Below are 18,849 nucleotides of genomic sequence, written 5' to 3' on the forward strand. Positions count from 1 at the left end.
TGACCGACTGTAACGATCTTACCAGCTGTAACGTTACTGCTGATTTGAACCACCTGTGTTTCTCACGTTGTCACACAGATGACAGCATGGGAAACACCATAGGAAGTCCATAATAATGCAAGCAAAAACTCAGAAAATCCATAGCAAATCCCCAAACATTTTTATACCTACGTATACTGATCATGTGCACAGCACTTTAGGATTCTCATTGAATTAGCTGGCATAAGGATTCCCTAGTGGTTTTGCCCAATTCCACACTGGAAAAATGCAGCGAAAACGCACCGTGTGCACACAGCCTTAAAGTCCTTGCTCCCCTATCCTAGATTCTGCAGAAGGCATACAGCAGACTCAGTGTATCCTAAATGATGTATATACAGCAGCATCAGTGTATCCTATATGATGTATATACAGCAGACTCCGTGTATCTTCTTTTATATGTGCAGATAACTATTTCTGTCGTGCTTCTGTAACTAGCATGCTGCATTACAATATATCGGACTCCTGTGTTTTGTGTGTATGACATTTTTTGGTCTGTAAGTCATCATTTCAGTCATAGTGAGGCAGATTGATTTGTATTATTCCAGACTCATTAGGTTCATCTTTTTTTGGCAGTCCTTGTTTATTGTTCTGTACCTACCGTGAGTAGATTAGTATGAGCGTTTCTTCCAGAATGAAAATTTATATATTGCTGTCCAGAAGACCTTGCATGTAAAGATACAGATTAACTATTCTCACCAGGCTGCAGTAAAAGACTGTAATATCCCATCATGGCCTGAGGTAGCGGCTGGGTTCCCATGCTGACTAATAGACGCTTCTCCGTCATGTTTCCGACAATGTTCTCACGGGTGAGGTAATGTTGTTGTGCATTCTCATCTGTTTTAGATCGTCTCCAGCTTCAAGACCACAACCTCTCGCGCAATTTGCCAGTTAGTAAAAGAGTACGTAGGTCACCGAGACGGTCTGTGGGATGTCAGCGTTACACGGACGCAGCCAGTGGTGCTAGGGACGGCATCTGCAGGTAATCTCAGTGGCCCAGGGGTTGGATTGGAAAAACAGGGCAGCTACCTTTTTAAAAACAGCGCCTCATTTGTCAGTAGGTTGAGTCTGGTATTGCAATTCACCTTTTTTTATCACTTCTGTGGAACTGAGCTGCTTTACCAGGCACCACAAATAAACAGCGGTGGTGTCTATCGGGGAAAAATAAGAGATGTTGTGTGATTGAAATCTTTTTTTTAAATATATTCTGAGCAATTCACTTATAGGGTAGACATTTTTGTTAATCATTCAATCATGCTTGACGTCTACTTTTTCTGCTTTTAACCCCTTTGTGTATCCCGACATGGTACTTCACAGTCTGGGTGTGTGTCTTGCGAGGGGGCTAAGGCTGTCGGATGGCTGGCATTTGCCTGTAAGAGCAACGACACTACACTTGTGCTCCACTTCCCGTCATTCCCCTCCACACCCCACAGCGCTGTTGCTTGGTGCCCATGGGCTACCATGGCAGTCGGGAGCCCTATTGAAGTCCCCTATCATTGCCACGTTAGTCGTCCAATGGCAGGGCTTTGTAGCAGAATGTCAGTGCACAAAACTGTAAAGCGCTGCGGAATATGTTAGCGCTATATAAAAAATAAAGATTATTATTATTGTTAAATGGTCAGAATGGCAACAAAAAAAGGGGGAAATTATACGCGCCTCACCAGTCCTCCCCATCTGATGCTTCTGGGGTCCCTCACTGGTTTCTTCTACTTCCTGGTTCATCATGGCGCTCAGGAAATGATGACTAAGCCATGTACCACACCTCAAGCAGTGATTGGCTGCAGCTGGTCACACGACCATGTGTCCACACCCGCAACAGGAAGTAGAGACCGCTACGGACCTGGGCAGCGCTGGGGTTTGCAGTTTACAGTGAATTTAAGATTTGTGTTTTTTTTTTTTTTGTATGTTTTGAAAACGGTTAACTCCTAATGTTGTGTTTTTATAGATCACACCGCATTGTTATGGAGCATAGAGACAGGGAAATGCCTTACCAAGTATGTTGGCCATGCCGGATCAGGTAAGTCTAAATCTACATGTGCTGTTATTGGTGCTGATGAATCCTCACGGTGCACAGTGCGCGCGTAGAGAGGATTTACAAGTCTGTAGTCACATAGAGTGACTGCAGACTTGTCATTTAGGGGTTGTCCTGGCCTTTTACATTGATGGCCGATCCTTAGGCTAGGTCATCAATAATCTGATAGGTTGGGGGTCTGACACCCGTCACCAGGCGTAGTCTGTATATTCTAAAGAAATTGGCACTCCCTGTGTAACAGCGTGGTCATCAGGTGAATGTGAGTCGGAGGGTTGGTCGGTAAAGAGTGATGTATAAACCAATCATGGAATATCCATCACTACATTGAGAATAAAAGGAAGTGAATTAAAGTATTAAATTAATTAAAATCAATATTATAATTAGATTTATACACTTTTAAAATTGTGATCCCTTGCTATTATTCAATGTTCACATTGTATCATGTTCAGGTGTGTTTATATGCACTTTTTATCCAGTCATATATATGTGTATATGCATTTATCATTTAAGTTGTTCCAGAACATGAAGTATTTTTCCCAGAAAATGATTGTATTTACGCATGTCTTGTTATGCACATGTTTATTTTCTTTGTGTATATTGGAAGGACACAAAAAAAAACACCAGAGAAAAGTAGGCAAATCCATTAGAACAAATAACTGCAGTCAATCGCTTCCTATAACCATCCACAAGCTTCTTACACCTAATAACTGGAATTTTGGACCACTCTTCTTTTGCAAACTGCTCCAGGTCTCTCACTTCAGAGCTTTTCCAGTGTTCTTTTCTTTGTAGGCCTTATTCTGTTTTTGGTAAATAGTAGAATGATGTGCTTTACCAAAAAGCTCTATCTTGGTCTCTTCTGTCCACAAGACACTTTCCCAGAAGGATTTCGTCTTACTCGCGTACATATTGGCAAATTGCAGTCTAGCTTTTTTATGTCTGTGTCAGCAGTGGGGTCCTCCTGGGTCTCCTGCTATAGCGGTTTTTCTCCCCATTCATATGTCGATGCATAGTTGGCACTGAGACTGATGACCCCTGAGTCTTCCTTGGGCTACTTGTCCACCTTCTGGACTATCCTGTGTTGCAACCTATCATCAGTTTTTCTCTGCTGTTCATGTCCAGGGAGATTAGCTACCATGTCACGGGTTGTAAACTTCTTGGTTATGTTGTGTACTGTGGACAAAGGAACAATCACGATCTCTTGATTGTTGATATTTTTCAACAGTTTTGCTTCTTAAGTCCTCGGACAGTTCTCTTCTCCTTTTTCTATTCTCTACAAAATACACTTAACACAGGTGAGTTTGAACGAGCATCATATGCTTGAAACAAAGTTGTTTACCCACAATTTTGGCGCCAGCATTTTTATTCAGCCCATTTTTGGGGTTGTGTGTGAAGCTATGTCCGGTTTGCCTTTTTTTTCCCCTCTCTTTTGTGGTGTTCCAATACACACAAAGTACATTTTTATATTCAATCATTTGTTCTTCAAGTTGTTGAGTGATGACGTGTTTTAAACATAACCCCCCAACCCCTTTTACTCCAAAACGTGTTGCAACAAATTAGTAGGTTTTTTAAACTTGCCGCCTGGATTAATCTTGGTCAGCGTCAGTCCGCACTCCGTCCTCTTTTACTTGTGAACTGTATAGTGGTATGGTAATGCATAGTATCTCCCGGGAGAATGAGCCGTACCCGGCCGCAGCCACTATTCAGTTGGCAGAGCTGTGTGGCCTCGCAACTGAGCACTTCTGCCTTCTGCCGGCTCTGGGAACAGCTGATCCGCAGAATGCCTGGCGTCGTACCCCTTAGATCGGCTATGGATGCTTTTCCTAAGGATTAGCGGCCAATAATGTAAAAATCCCGGACAACCTCTTTAAGCTGCTGAAGAGCTCCATTTTAAAGACGTGAGCCTCTCTTATTAGTGATTTGTGTAGTGTAATGTTACAAACAACTTTTTCATCAAAATGAGGTTCTGCAGCAGCTGATCTTTTATTGAGCTATTCCTCTCCTAACGTGTAGCAATTCCTAATGGCAGCCGTTTTTTTGCCGCTCACTTGACTTTTATAAAATTCTCATTGTGACAATTCTTATAAGTATTTGTAGAAATCTTTTCCCTGCATTTGCTATAGTAACCTACATGATTACATTCTATGTTTTTTTTTTTGCAGTCAACTCTATAAAGTTTCATCCTACAGATCAAATTGCTTTAACAGGCAAGTTCCCATTATGTATTACTTCTCATTATGGCATGTTTGGGTTTAAAGGGTGTTTCCCAAGATGGTAAAGTATTCCCAGGGGGATAACTCACTGACACTTGGGTGGTCCCAGAAATCAGAGGACAGGTCTATAGCATCGGGGAACCAATCTCTGCAGAGCAGATGTGTTTTTTTTTATTTACCGGGTTCTTGAGTACCGTTCTCGGGGTCACTAGAAGTCGGAGAGTGGAGCCATAAAATTGGGTAACAAGGATTTGCAAAACCCTGTTTTAAGTGGAACAGTGGTGCGCGTGTTTCCTGGGTTCCAACATCACTGGAAGTCCCAGAAGTTATACCCCCTGAGATCCTCTACCCTTTGGCTAGGGGATGACCTAGTATCTTGGGAATAACCCTTTAAGTGTATGTGCTCTTGATGTCATTCAGAGACTGGTACAGCCGCTGACCTTTTACTGGCGTAACAGCTTTGGGATAACACTGTTAAACGTTTTCCTAAGGTGGCTTTGCCAACATTCTTGCAGTCGCTCCTCTGCCGCCAGGGTTCACTTTACACTTCGAGTATAGAGAGTACGCTGTCTCCGAGCAGAAGTTGCCTGAAGAATGATCATGCCACGTCCTTTAACCGCTAGAGTGTTTCCAAACCCTAAAGGGGGTAAAAATAGGGACAGAAGTTGGAACATGGGTACAGTGATGTTATTTTGATATTCCTTTTCATCACTTTCATTTTATGGGTAGCTTTTGCGACGCTTTTTTTTTTTTAAGTCGTTTTCTGGGTCAAATCCGCCTGGAAAAGACGTTCGCAGGCTCCTGTGTGGGGGGTGTGTGTGTGTGCAGACTCTTGTGGGGGGTGCAGGCTCTTGCAGGGGGGGACGTTCGCAGGCTCTTGCGGGGGGGGGGGGGGGGACGCGTGCGCAAGCTCTTGTGGTGGTTAGCCGCACAGTTTCTCGTTGCACCTCTTCTCTGAGACTTTACAGATCTGCACATGTAGCGGTTTTACTGCCACTTTCTTGCAATTTTTCCTTGGATTTTTCACAAACTATTACAAACCTACACGATTTGCCTCGTTTGTGTTGCAACACTGCCCATCGCAGGTCACTTTATTATGCAGATATATTTTTTTTTCTAGCAGCACTTGGATGAGATTTTTTTGACATCTAGTCCATGGTGCCGGTATGGTTTTTCTGCAGACAGTTCTTCAGTAGAACATTTGCCGCTCGTTCGGTCTCTTTGAACAGTCGGTAAAGGATTTAGGCCGTTTCCATCACGGCTGCGCGGCTCATTCATCTTTCCTGTGTTATCTGATTGCCTAGACCTATATAAGCGGCTTTATAGTTTCATCTGCTGATCTGAGCAAGTCTATAAAATGCTTTCAGATGAAATTCTCCAATGTTCAGCAATAATCTAATATGAGCCGAAGGGAAATGATTACTAAATAGCATCTAGTGCAAAGTGTGCCGCCGCCATTGTGCTATATACCAGTGGTATAGGCCGATATGGGGCAGGGACATCTCGCCTTCACCTTTTATCATTTTAGGCTGAGCATTCGATAGTGATTTACCCATATTAATCCTCAGCCGCTCCACTAGTCTCCATCGGTCTCTGCTTACTCCTTCAGCAGTCACATGTTATATTCATGTAAAACATGCAAATCAGAAGCCACGGAGACACCATCACATGTTTCTCAACGCAAGCAATGACTAGCCAGGTCTTTCACCGGGAAGGAACAACCACGGCAAGGGCAGTCTCCAATGAAGGAAACCACCTATGCCAAAACATGGTATCCATCCACAGACAGCTGTTTCGGGGTATTTGCCCCTCATCAGTGTGGAGTAGGAAACTGGCCAGTAGGAGCAATGCCTAGTGGAAGACTATGAAAAATGAGGATGATTGACCTCATGGAGATCAACATCATGCACTGCGGAGACACCATCACGTGTTTCTCAACGCAGTGATTTTCCTACTCCACACTGATGAGGGGCAAATACCCCGAAACAGCTGTCTGTGGATGGATACCATGTTTTGGCATAGGTGGTTTCCGTCATTGGAGACTGCCCTTCCCGTGGTTGTTCCTTCCCGGTGAAAGACCTGGCTAGTCATTGCTTGCGTTGAGAAACATGTGATGGTGTCTCCGTGGCTTCTGATTTGCATGTTTTACATATTTCCCATAAGGGATGGGGGCAATGCTCTAGAATCACTGCGTTGAGAAACACGTGATGGTGTCTCCGCAGTGCATGATGTTGATCTCCATGAGGTCAATCATCCTCATTTTTCATGTTATATTCATGTGACTGCTGCAGCCAATCACTGGCCTCATTGGTCATGTGTCGTACATGTTTGCCTCCCGTCAATAGCGAATACACCATGTGAGCACTGGCAGGGGAAGAAGTGGGGTTTTCTATTTTTGTTTTTTTTTTCTTTTTACTCCTTATTTGCTCTTGCACACTTTTTTTTCATAAAACACATATTTTTTTTATTATATGTTGCTTTGGTATTTATCAGAACTGTTGTTTTTTTTCTATATGAAATTGCCTGATTATTGAGAACGATTTAGATTCTGAAATCATCACTTGGAGAAATTGATGAAATTCACCACCAGAAAGCTAGGTTATACATTTAATAAATAAATAAATATTGGAAAAACGGTCACTCTTTTCCGGGGCCAGTGACATCTATATATAGGCTTCTTGGTTAATCTTTAGAGATATCTATTTTATTTGACTTGATTAAATAAGTTCCCGTGATAATCAGTAGTGCTTTACAGACCTCATCGCTGTCCCCATTTGGGCTCACAATCTAGATTCCCTATCAGTATGTCTTTGGAGTGTGGGAGGAAACCGGAGAACCCGAAGGAAACCCACGCAAACACGGGGAGAACATACAAACTCCTTGCAGATATTGTCCTTGGTGGGATTGGATCCCAGGGCTACAGTGTTAACCACTGAGCCACCATATGCCATTAAAGTCTTCATGGATATACTGTTCACGAGTAGAGATGAGCGAATATTGCAGTATTCTGTACGGATTACGATCGCCGTATTTGCAATATTCGACGAACGTAGCCGAATGCCATTGGAGTCAATGGGAGTAGAGATCAGCAAATATGTTCATAAGCGATCGTCAAACATAAATTCAGCACGAATATGGCAAATTTGGATTTGGCAATCATTTTCCGAACATATTCGCTCATCTCTATTCATGAGGTTGTGCTGCTTCTACTGTGAAATCTGTGACCGATCTGCTATAAGTACGCACTTTCCCTACTTTTCCACAACTTTTTACACTCGCCCATTAAACCTGGAGTCTCCATGGACCCTGGTGTTAGGGGTACCTCCGATTTCTATCCAATGACCATCTTCATTTATCTAAATTGTAAATGGCCTATAAATCAGGCTGAAATCCATCTCATCTGCATTGAGTTATTACTGGGGCTCGTGCACGCAACCGTGAAAATTGGACGAGTGTTATCGTTTTGACGGATATCGCTCGTCCCCATGTTTTTCTATGGGGCTGTGCACATTTCTATTTTTTCCTCAGACCCTTTAAATGTTCTCTGTGTATATTAATTAGGTGATATGTATGTTTTCTCCTTCTAAGGGCTCCTTCAACCGTCCTTGCAAATCGGTCTGAGCACGGACTGACCGCCGGTATCCCGACCTCATAGGAATACACGATGCTGTCGCGGTCGGGAGAGCTATGGCCAGTTTGCCCGTTGCGGCCCGATCTCTGATTGAGCTCTTAGATGCAGATGTAATAAGAAAGTGTTAATGACGGGGGGAACAGCTTCTGCTCATTGTGACGTTGCTTTTCTTTTCGTTCCTCAGCATCTGGAGACCAGACGGCTCACATCTGGCGCTACGTGGTGCAGTTACCCACTCCGCAACCCTCCGCAGACACCAGCGTAAGCCCCGGGCACAAATGAACGAATCCAGTGCTGCCGGCGACTTGGGTTACTATTATTGGTAGCGATGGGCGTACTCTGCTTTACATGATGATGGCGGAGAGAGAAAAATAAAAGCTGCGCACTCCCTGGGTTAAATCTGGGTTTGTGCTTTGTTAGGGTCAGTCCCATTTTATTACTGCAGGTAAAACATAAGAGATCCTGAATCTGGCCTATAATGTTCATGTTATTGACACATAAAAGATCCATTTGGTGCAAATATTAAAGGGGTTCTCCGCCTTATGATTCCCCGACCTGTCAGCTGTAATCTGTACGGATGTCCATGCTGCACCACCAGAGGCGCGCGCAATGAAATCCGTACATAGTCTATGTAGTGCCATGATACGAGGGTCCTCTTGGCAGTCTCTCTTCAGTGTGTGCAAGAGATGATCGTCCTCAGTATACAGCTCGTCCTTTTATGAAGTTTTCTGTCCTAGATACTTTGCGAATTCTATTTTTGATTCCCCTTTTGCCGCCAGTCGGCAAACTATTACCGTAGCCCCCATTAGCTGCTTTTGGATAATATACCGCAACAGCCAGGAGCAGAAAGAACTCTGATCTCGGCCGTTTAACTTTTTAGATGATGAAGTCAATAGTGACTGCAAAATGAAGGTGATGATTTAGGGGAGGAGGTTGGTGATTCAGAACGTAAATGATGGTGGGATGCCAAGGTGTGGGGGCCAGTAGCACCAGTCTGGCCGGCCATGGCTGTTTTCTCTAATAGACTGGCTGCCGGCTTTGATAGACAATACTTAATAAAAAATTTCAATTGTCTACTAAAAAGAAAAAAAAATACATATTTTATTTGGTATTGCTGCTAAAATGCACAAACTGCAGCAGAATTGCTTATTTTTTTTCCCCATCCCCCCTAAAAGAATAAAAAGTTATAGTAAAGTGTATTCAATTTCCTGAAAAATACGTTGATTAACTATAACACACGCGAGGTTTCGACACCAGAAAATAGGAAGAGGCGATTTCCTGCTATTTAAAACTTCCCTGACAGTTTAAAGAAGTGTAAGGGAGCAAGATCGCGGATTTTAATACACTAGGGAAGAATTGGGAGGAAATAAATCTATTGTCAGTGTTTCTCTGCAGCGTGTGTTGTAAACACATAGCTTTACAGCACGCACACAACACTGCTGCATACACAGTGCGCATACACTCTGCTCTGCTGCATACATACAGCTTTGCTACACACATGCTCAACTCTCCCGCATGCGCACACTCAGCTTTGCTGCAAAACACACCCACAGCTCAGCTACATCAACACAAAGGCAATGTTCAGCTACATGAGCACACACATCTCAGCTATATCAACATACACACAGCTATGCTGCATCAGCACACACACCTCTGCTGCATCAGCACGCCCGCCCCTGCTGCTGCATCAGCACGCCCGCCCCTGCTGCTGCATCAGCACGCCCGCCCCTGCTGCTGCATCAGCACGCCCGCCCCTGCTGCTGCATCAGCACGCCCGCCCCTGCTGCTGCATCAGCACGCCCGCCCCTGCTGCTGCATCAGCACGCCCGCCCCTTCTGCCGCCACAGCACGCCCGCCCCTGGTGCCTCCACAGCACGCCCGCCCCTGGTGCCTCCACAGCACGCCCAGCCCCGGTGCCGCCACAGCTCGCCCAGCCCCGGTGCCGCCACAGCTCGCCCAGCCCCGGTGCCGCCACAGCACGCCCAGCCCCGGTGCCGCCACAGCACGCCCAGCCCCGGTGCTGCCACATCAGCAAACTTACAGCTCTGCTATATCAATACACGCAGAGAATTGCTGCAGGAATGCAAATGCACATATACAAACAGGACCTGCAGCATCTGTGCAGCCTTAGTAATATACAGGGCCTGGTAGCTTTCTCTCCTGATCAGTGTGGGGCTGGAGGAGGGAAAGCTGTGTAGTTTCACACTTCTCTGTGATCGCGAAGAATGCTGTTTGTGGTCTCCTCAAATTTTTTTTAAGATTTTTTTCCTTGTTGGAGAATGTGTCTTATAGTCTAAAAAATAAAGTAATAGGTTATAACAATTTAGAATGGTGGCATGAAAAAAGAAAATCCTTCTGTATCATCTACAACGGCAAAAAAAGAAAGTCATGGCTATTGGAATGCTGCGACCCAAATACGAAAAACCTGTAAAATTGTGGTGTGACAGAACCAGCACATTTCTTGTATCCTACCATTTTGTTGTGGTTTATTACCCTGAGTCCTGTAAGGCTGGGTTCACATTGCGGCAATCCGTTTAACGGATTGCGTTACATCGCGGCATTAACGTGATGTAACGCATCCGTTAATGCTGCCATACGCTGCCATTATAAAGCGCATCGCTAGAGCATGTCATAAGCGGCATGCGTTAGCCATGTGCCGTCATTCTGTGACGGACCCTCATACGCGGTCTGCAGCGTTCGGGGGTCCGTCACTGCTAGCGCAGATGAAGAGGCTGCGCTAGCGTAATCGCATAACACGATCGCGTTATGGGGGTAGCGTTAATGCAGTCTGACAACGCTATGCATTGACGGACTGCATTAACGCTATGTGAATCTAGCCTAACAGCTGTGTGTGGGGCCGCAGATTACATCAATGTGGGCCCCTAAAAAAACGTGCCATGTCTTATTTCAGCAGATTTCTGCCGAGGAAGAAGTGGATTTTTCAGATAAAGATGACCTTGACGCCGAGGGAGATATTTCCAGTGATTGTCCTACTGTCCGAGTTCCCATAACCTCACTTAAAAGCCATCAGGGAGTGGTCATAGCGGCTGATTGGCTGGTCGGGGGCAAACAAGCAGTCACCGCGTCGTGGGATAGAACTGCCAACTTGTATGATGTAGAGACATCGGAGCTCGTCCACTCCCTTACAGGTAACATTTTCGTGCAGTAATGTGTCTAAGGCCACCTCGAGATTATTGTCCAACCCACCACCATCATCTGTTTATGCCAATAAATAGGTTGTTTTTATTGTTATTTTTTTTCTTGTTGGATGAGGGGTGCTAGGGAAGAATAGCAGCTACTTAACTTTTCAAAGACTTTTATTTTTCACGGCTTCCCCACCGATCAACTGTTTGCAGGTCTCACAGAGCCGAAAAAAGCTGAACTCTCTCTAGTGGCCATTCTTGGGCACAGCAGCTCAGCTAACAATTGCATAGGTCATGAATATCGAACACCTAGATAACACCTATAAGGGGATTTTCAGGTATAGAATACGGTATCAAGAAAATTAAGAAATTATCCAGCTCCACACGATATTCCATTTAAGCTTTGATAAAGATCGCACTCAGCGATCGAAACGCGTCGCTAAATGCCGCTCCTGTGTGAGCTATGCAACCCTGGAGCTGACTTGAATACTGTCTTCATTGGAATAAACTCTTAAATGGAATATCGTGTGGAGCTGGATAATTTCTTCATTTTCTTCGTTGAGTCAGCCATTGTGGGATGGTGATCCGCGCTCCTATCAAAGTCGGTGAGCTTGCTTATACATTTTTTGAATGATAGAATACGGTATGTATCCATAAAGGGGTGTTCTCACCTCCAAGATCCTATCCCTACATGTAATAGGTATAATAACACAGGTGTGCAAAATTATGAAAATTGTTTCTAATCCATTGACTGATTCTTTTATGTTTTCTTATGCCCTGATTTAAAGAAAAAAACAAACACTTCTATTTTCAACCATCACGAATGGATTTTGCACAAAATTGCATAAAAGCGAGTATTTATTGTAGCCCAAAATGTACACAATATTATATATGCAAATGTATTGAACATTCATTCTGCAGCTTTGTTGTAGATTAATTCTTGCGCCTTTTCTTTTTTTCTCCAAAGCTTGTCTCGATACATGCTCTCGTATAGAAGGCCTGCGGATGTTCTCTCATCCAGTAGTAGTCTGCCATCCTGTTCACCTTCCATCTTTGTATCGTCATTCCATCTCGCCATATTTTCACCATCCTTGATCCTCGTAGTTAAGTTTCTGGAGAATAAAGTCTAAATTCTCTTACCTTTCCTTCAAGTACACAGAATGCTCTACAGGCACTGACTCATACTTGCTGCCATTGTGCAGTAGCATAAGTTTTCAGCGTTTTTGGATGAATCAATAGTCTCTGCTCTCTCATTGTACTCAGTGTTAAATTTTGCCATCAGTCCAGTAACATCGCTGCAATACACTAGAGCATCGTCTTATTATTATTATGCATTTATGTAGCGCCATTTATTCCATGGCGCTTTACATGTGAAAAGGGGATGGAAAAAATTCCTTTTCTCTGCTTCTGTACCAAAAAAACCCGTTTCTAACCAATCTAGTGATGCCAAAATCATCCATGAAAGGTCATGCAAAGTGGTTAAAGTATGGTTCAAGGTAAAACCTATGGAGTCAGTGTTTGTGCAAAAACTCTACGTGATGGAATTTTTTCAATATTTTTATTTCTCCTTCGCCTCATTGGGGGACACAGAGACTGTGGGGTGTATGCTTCTGCCGCTAGGAGGCTGACACTAAGTGAAAAAAAAAGAGGTTAGCTCCTCCTCCGCCGTATACACGTATCCTCTCCCGCGTCGTGGGACACAATGCCGGACTTAGCCCTGACCCACCTCTAGGTATTGAAACCATGGGCTGTACAGAGGCACAAGACTAGTCCGTGCGGCCCCCACTGCTCCACCAATGCTTAGACTGCGGTGCTGCAAGGTGGCGGACGGTCCCTCTCCTCACCCCCTGAAGGGGTTAGATGGAGCAAGGGTGCCTGCACCATCCTATTTTTTTTATCAAGGCCCCCTCACATACCTACGCTCAGGCTGAAGAGGATCATCGGTGAGGAGAGGGTCTGGGAGGGCTCCTGCAAAAATCCGAAGGCTGGAGCCCCAGCTGGTGGAAGCCACCAGCCATGCAAGGCAAGAGTGGCTGGATCCGTCAGGCGGCGCCGCGCCGGTTAATAGCGCCATGTTTTGTCAGTGCCATGGAACCGCGCCCCCCCCCCTGGTCGGGTAAGGGGAAAAATTGAGGCTGCGGCTTCAGCCGGAGCTAGGCCGCGGCCGGAAGTCCCGCCCCTGGAGCCGTGCGTCACTTCCAGCGAAGGGCAGCGGCAGCGAAGAAATTTAGGCCCCGACTTCGGAGCGCAGCTAAGCCGCAGAACGAAAGCACCGCCCCTAGAGCGTTTTTTTACATGCTGGCTCACTCCCACAGCTGGTGGCACGCGATTTGAAGAAGCAGCCAGGACGGGGGGCGCAGGACTGGGGTAAGTGCTGCCCGAGAGGCCACGCTACAGGGAAAATGAGGTGCTACATCCTCCCCACATCCCCAGCAGCGGACAGATACAGTATGTCCGAAAAGGCAAAGATGCACATGTTCTTTTACGCTGCATGCATCTCGTCAGGCTGCGTTTCCACGGGCGCAGAGCAAGCGATTATGCGAAGCCTGCGAATCCGAACGCGCCCAGGAGCCCTCCCCTGCTGCCGCGACCAATGTGTCAAATCCCCCGTAGTGGGCCTGATCACTGTCACAGTCCATGGTGTCACGAGAGCAATAGAGTCCCTTCAAGCCCCAGATAGGGGCAGGGACGATGGCTCGCCGGCCTCAGAGGGAACCTCCACCTCACAAAAGGCTCCGGCCTGCAGGGGCCGCTCTCACTCCAGGCAGACCCGTAGGAAACGAATCCACACTGTGTCGCCCTGTCCATCCGGTGCCTTGGCATCCGGAAGCTCTGCTTCTCGCTCCCCGTTACTACTGGTTGATAGCGAGCAGACCTCAGATTGCGACCCAGATGAGCCCATTGACCTGGACACTCCAGGGTCACATGAAACAATGGACAGCCTCACAGAAGCCGTCAATTAGACCCTGGGGATTGAGAAAGATCCCGCAGCGGCTACGGGGCATAAAGTGGCATTTAAGCGAGGGAAGCGCCCGCACAGAATTTGTTCCTCTCACCTGGAGTTTGAGGACACAGTGCGGCGGCACAGAGAACGTCCAGACTGGCGTTTCTCGGGTCAAAAGGCACTCGAAGCAAGGTATCCGTTTGCTCCGGACCTCCGTAAAAGATGGATGGAATCCCCGATGGTGGATCCTCTGGTTTCTCGCCTAGCCACTAAGACCCTGCTATCCCTTCCCTAGTGTTTCCTCGATTAAGGATCCCACGGATCGCCTTATACAGAGCTTAGCTCACTCAGTATATGAGGCGTCAGGGTCAGCACTCGCTCCCTCGTTCGCAGCCACTTTGGTAGCCAAGGCTATGATAGCATGGTCAGAGACATTATACAAGGTTGCGCAGGAGCAGGATCTACCTGCAGAGATTTCGGAGGTGGCAGGTCAGATGTCGATGGCCGGAGACTATGTAATCAGTGCGTCTTTGGATGCGGCCAATTGCTCGGCACTTGCTGCTGCTAATGTAATTTCGATAAGATGAACCGATTCTTCTTCTATTAAGGGAATAGAAGAATCCAGGATATCTATAAACAGAAAGATAGTGAGGAAACACTTAGCTAACCTAAATGAATTCAAGTCTCCAGGTCCAGATGAATTACACCCCAGAGTACTGAAGGAGATAGCAGAAGAAATTTTTGAACCCCTCTCCATAATATTTGAAAATTCTTGGAGAACAGGAGAAGTCCCAGAAGACTGGAGAAGAGCAAATGTTGTTCCTATCTTCAAAAAGGGGAAGAAGGTGGACCCAGGCAACTATAGGCCGGTGAGTCTGACTTCTATACCAGGAAAGATCTTTGAACAAATTATTAAACAACATGTATGTCAGTACCTGGATAAGAATGAAGTGATTAAACAGAGTCAGCATGGGTTTGTAACTAATAAGTCATGTCAGACTAACTTAATTTCCTTCTATGATGGAATCACTGATTGGGTGGATCAAGGAAATGCTGTAGATATAGTATATCTTGACTTCAGCAAAGCATTTGACAAAGTATCTCATACAATCCTTATTGAAAAAATGACTAAGTATGGAATGGACAAGGCAACTGTTAGGTGGATTCATAACTGGCTTAGTGATCGGACCCAAAGAGTGGTCGTAAATGGCTGCACATCCAGTTGGAAGAATGTCTCAAGTGGGGTACCACAGGGCTCTGTCCTGGGCCCTTTATTGTTCAACATCTTTATCAACGATTTAGATGAAGGAATTGAGGGTAAACTGATTAAATTTGCTGATGACACAAAGCTAGGAGGGATAGCTAATACTAGAGAAGAGAGAGCGAGGATTCAAAAAGATATAAATAAACTGGAGAAGTGGGCAGCAACTAACAGAATGGTTTTTAACAGGGAAAAATGCAAAGTACTACATCTGGGCAATAAAAATGAAAAAAGCATATACAGAATGGGAGGAATAGGCCTAAGCAACAGCACATGTGAAAAAGACTTGGGTATACTAATAGATCACAAACTGAATATGAGTCAACAGTGTGATGCAGCAGCAAAAAAAGCAAATGCAATTCTAGGATGTATTAACAGAAGCATACAGTCTAGATCACGTGAAGTCATTATTTCCCTCTACTCCTCTTTGGTCAGATTTCATCTGGAATATTGTGTCCAGTTTTGGGCACCACATTTTAAAAAAGACATCAACAAACTGGAGCAAGTTCAGAAAAGAGCAACCAGAATGGTGACCGGTCTGCAAACCCTGTCTTATGAGGAAAGGTTGCAGGATTTGGGATTTAGTTTGCAAAAGAGAAGACTGAGAGGAGACTTAATAGCTGTCTACAAATATCTCAAGGGCTGTCACATTGTAGAAGGATCATCTTTATTCTCATTTGCACAAGGAAAGACTAGAAGCAATGGGATGAAACTGAATGGGAGGAGACACAGATTAGATATTAGAAAAAACTTTTTGACAGTTAGAGTGATCAATGAGTGGAACAAGCTGCCACGAGAAGTGGTGAGTTCTCCTTCAATGGATGTCTTCAAACAGAGGCTGGACAGACATCTGACTGGGATGATTTAGCGAATCCTGCTTTGAGCAGGATGGCCCAGGAGGTCCCTTCCAACTCTACGATTCTATGATTCTATGATTAAGTACTTGACTTCCCTGCCTTATCAGTGCGGCCGCCTATTTGGGGAGAAGTTGGATCAACTTATCTCCGACTCCACAGGAGGAAGGAGCGGGTTTCTCCCTCAACAAAGGGTCAAACCGCTTTTTCGTCACCCGTTTCAGGCACGTTCTCGGGCCTTTCGCAACACCAGGTGGAGTACAACGGCCAATTCTGCCGCCTCAGGCCGCCCCAACCAGGATAAGGGAGCGGCAGGTCTTATATAGAGCCAGCCCACTGGGGAGATTGCGTACTCAGTAGCTCAGATCGAGGGGATCCAGATCCCAAAGATTGTCGGCCAAATGACTCGAGGCCTTTACCAGACGACACCTGCAAGGTGGGCGGCCGCCTACTCTGGTTTTTCCACGTCTGCGCCAGTGTCACTCACGACGTATGGGTAAAGGAATTGGTGGCCTCAGGTTACAAAATAGAATTTGTCAGATACCCGCCAAGACGGTTTTTTCTTTCCCGGCTTCCCAGAGTGGATGCCCAGGCAAGGGCTCCATTGGGAGCCATCAAATCGCTCCAGCACAACGGAGTCATTGTTCCAGTACCGGAACACGAAAAAAATCAGGGGTTCTATTCCAACCTTTTTGCGGTTCCCAAAAAGGACGGGTCTGTCAGGCCTGTTTTGGACCTGAAGCTTCTGAACAAATTCATCGGGATCAGACGTTTGCGGATGGAGTCTCTCCGGTCAGTCATATCTGCCATGGAGCAGGGAGAATACTTGGCCTCAATAGATATCCAGGACGCATATCTGCATATTCCCATGTTTCCTCCTCATCAGAGAGTTCTACGCTTCGCCATCAGCGATCTACGTTTTTCGTTCGTAGCACTACCCTTCGGGCTAGCCACGGCCCCAGAGTGTTCACAAAGGTTATGGCAGTCGTCATGGCCATACTACATTCTCGAGGTATAGTCGTCTTGCCTTATCTGGACGACCTCAAAGGCCCTTCAATACGGGCATGCGAGGAAAATGTCAACATCACGCTAGATACTCTTGCCCCCTTAGGGTGGTTGGTCTATGCAAAGAAGTCATCGCTTGTGTCAGCTCAAAGGATCTCCTTCCTAGGAATGATTGTCGACACTCGCCGAGGGTTGGTAATTCTCCCTCAGGTAAAGGTGCGAGTACTCCGGCAGGGAGTCCGGACACTTCGGCAACCAGTCCCTCATACCATCCGATCCGGGATGAGGAGTCTAGGGAAAATGGTAGCAGCAATGGAAGCGGTACCGTTCTCCCAGGTCCATCTTCGCCCCCTGCAGCACGCCCTTTTGTCAGCTGGGGAAAAGAATCCCTTCACGCTCGATCGGCAGTGCCGACTGTCTTTTCAAGTCAGGCAGTCGCTCGGATGGTGGTTAACCAGTTCCTCTCTGACCCAGGGGAATCCTTTTCCCCCAGACCATTGGGGTGATGACAACCGACGCCAGTCTCCTCGGCTGGGGAACGGTGTTTCGCCACCTCACGACCCAGGGACGGTGGTCGCCACAGGAGGCACGCCTCCCGATCAGCTTATTGGAGATATGAGTAATTCGGCTGGCTCTGCAAAAGTTTCATCATTTTCTAGCAGGCCGCCCCGTCCGGATTCAGTCACACAATGCCACGGCAGTGGCTTACATAGATCACCAAGGGGGCACCCGCAGCAGAGCAACCATGCACGAGGTGGGGCACGTTCTGCAGTGGGCCGAAGCAAGCCACTCGGTGTTTTCGGCTGTCCACATCCCGGGCGTAGAAAATTGGGCGGCAGATTTTCTCAGCCGTCAGGGTCTTGTGCCTGGAGAGTGGTCTCTACATCCCGAAGTCTTCCGGCAGATTTGTCAGCTGTGGGAAACTCCGGATGTGGACCTGATGGCGTCCAGAGTGAGCGCCAAGGTGCCCACATATGTCACTCGGGCCAGCGACCTGCAGGCAATCGCTGTGGACGCGTTGGTTCTGCCATGGAACCAGTTTCGCCTCCCATATCTATTTCCCCCGCTGCCACTACTTCCGAGAGTCATCAAGAAGATCAAGACGGAAGGGGGGCCGGCAATTCTGCTGGCCCCAGATTGGCCCCGTCCAGCGTGGTACGCAGATCTAATGCTGCTACTCGCCGACGTCCCTTGGTGCCTACCAGAGCACCCGGATCTACTTTCTCAAGGGCGGTTTTGCCACCCGAACTCAGGAGCCCTGTGTTTGACGGCATGGCCGTTGGATCTTGGGTTCCAACCCAGTCGGGGTTCGGGAGCAAGGTGGTCGCTACAATGATTAGCGCACGGAACCCTGCTTCAGCACGAATTTACCACCACACCTGGAAGGTGTTCTTCGCTTGGTGTCGAGGCCGCGGTGTTTCTCCGCTGAGATTCTCGATCCCCAACATCTTGGCTTTTCTCCAGTCGGGCCTAGACTCAGGCCTGGCCCCAAGTTCCCTCAGGAGACAAATATCGGCCTTATCCGTCCTGTTCCAGCGCAGAATTGCTACCAATATGCAGGTGAAGACTTTCATCCAGGGAGTCTCCCATTTGGTACCTTCCTATAAGGCGCCTATGGGCGCCTGGGACCGTAACCTGGTCCTAAGTGTTCTGCAGGAAGCTCCATTTGAACCGCTTCAGGATGTCTCTTTGAGGTACCTGTCCGGGAAAGTGGCGTTCCTAATGGCCATCAC

General features: G+C 46.6%; 1 protein-coding gene across 3 annotated transcripts in view; it reads left to right on the top strand.

The window, feature by feature from the left end:
- WDR37 (WD repeat domain 37) overlaps positions 1-18,849 on the top strand; it is a 199,328-nt gene that overhangs the window by 120,428 nt on the left and 60,051 nt on the right. For 2 of the 3 annotated variants that reach the window (XM_073581641.1, XM_073581640.1), the window contains 5 exons: positions 883-1,018; positions 1,982-2,053; positions 4,228-4,272; positions 8,094-8,170; positions 10,821-11,058. In XM_073581641.1, the coding sequence (XP_073437742.1) occupies positions 883-1,018; positions 1,982-2,053; positions 4,228-4,272; positions 8,094-8,170; positions 10,821-11,058 (568 nt within the window). The remainder of the gene's footprint in view (positions 1-882; positions 1,019-1,981; positions 2,054-4,227; positions 4,273-8,093; positions 8,171-10,820; positions 11,059-18,849) is intronic. The other variant, XM_073581642.1, reaches the window with a different exon arrangement.

Source organism: Dendrobates tinctorius, unplaced genomic scaffold, assembly GCF_039654945.1.
Source record: "Dendrobates tinctorius isolate UK_male_01 unplaced genomic scaffold, ASM3965494v1 ptg000070l, whole genome shotgun sequence".
Taxonomy (NCBI): domain Eukaryota; kingdom Metazoa; phylum Chordata; class Amphibia; order Anura; family Dendrobatidae; genus Dendrobates; species Dendrobates tinctorius.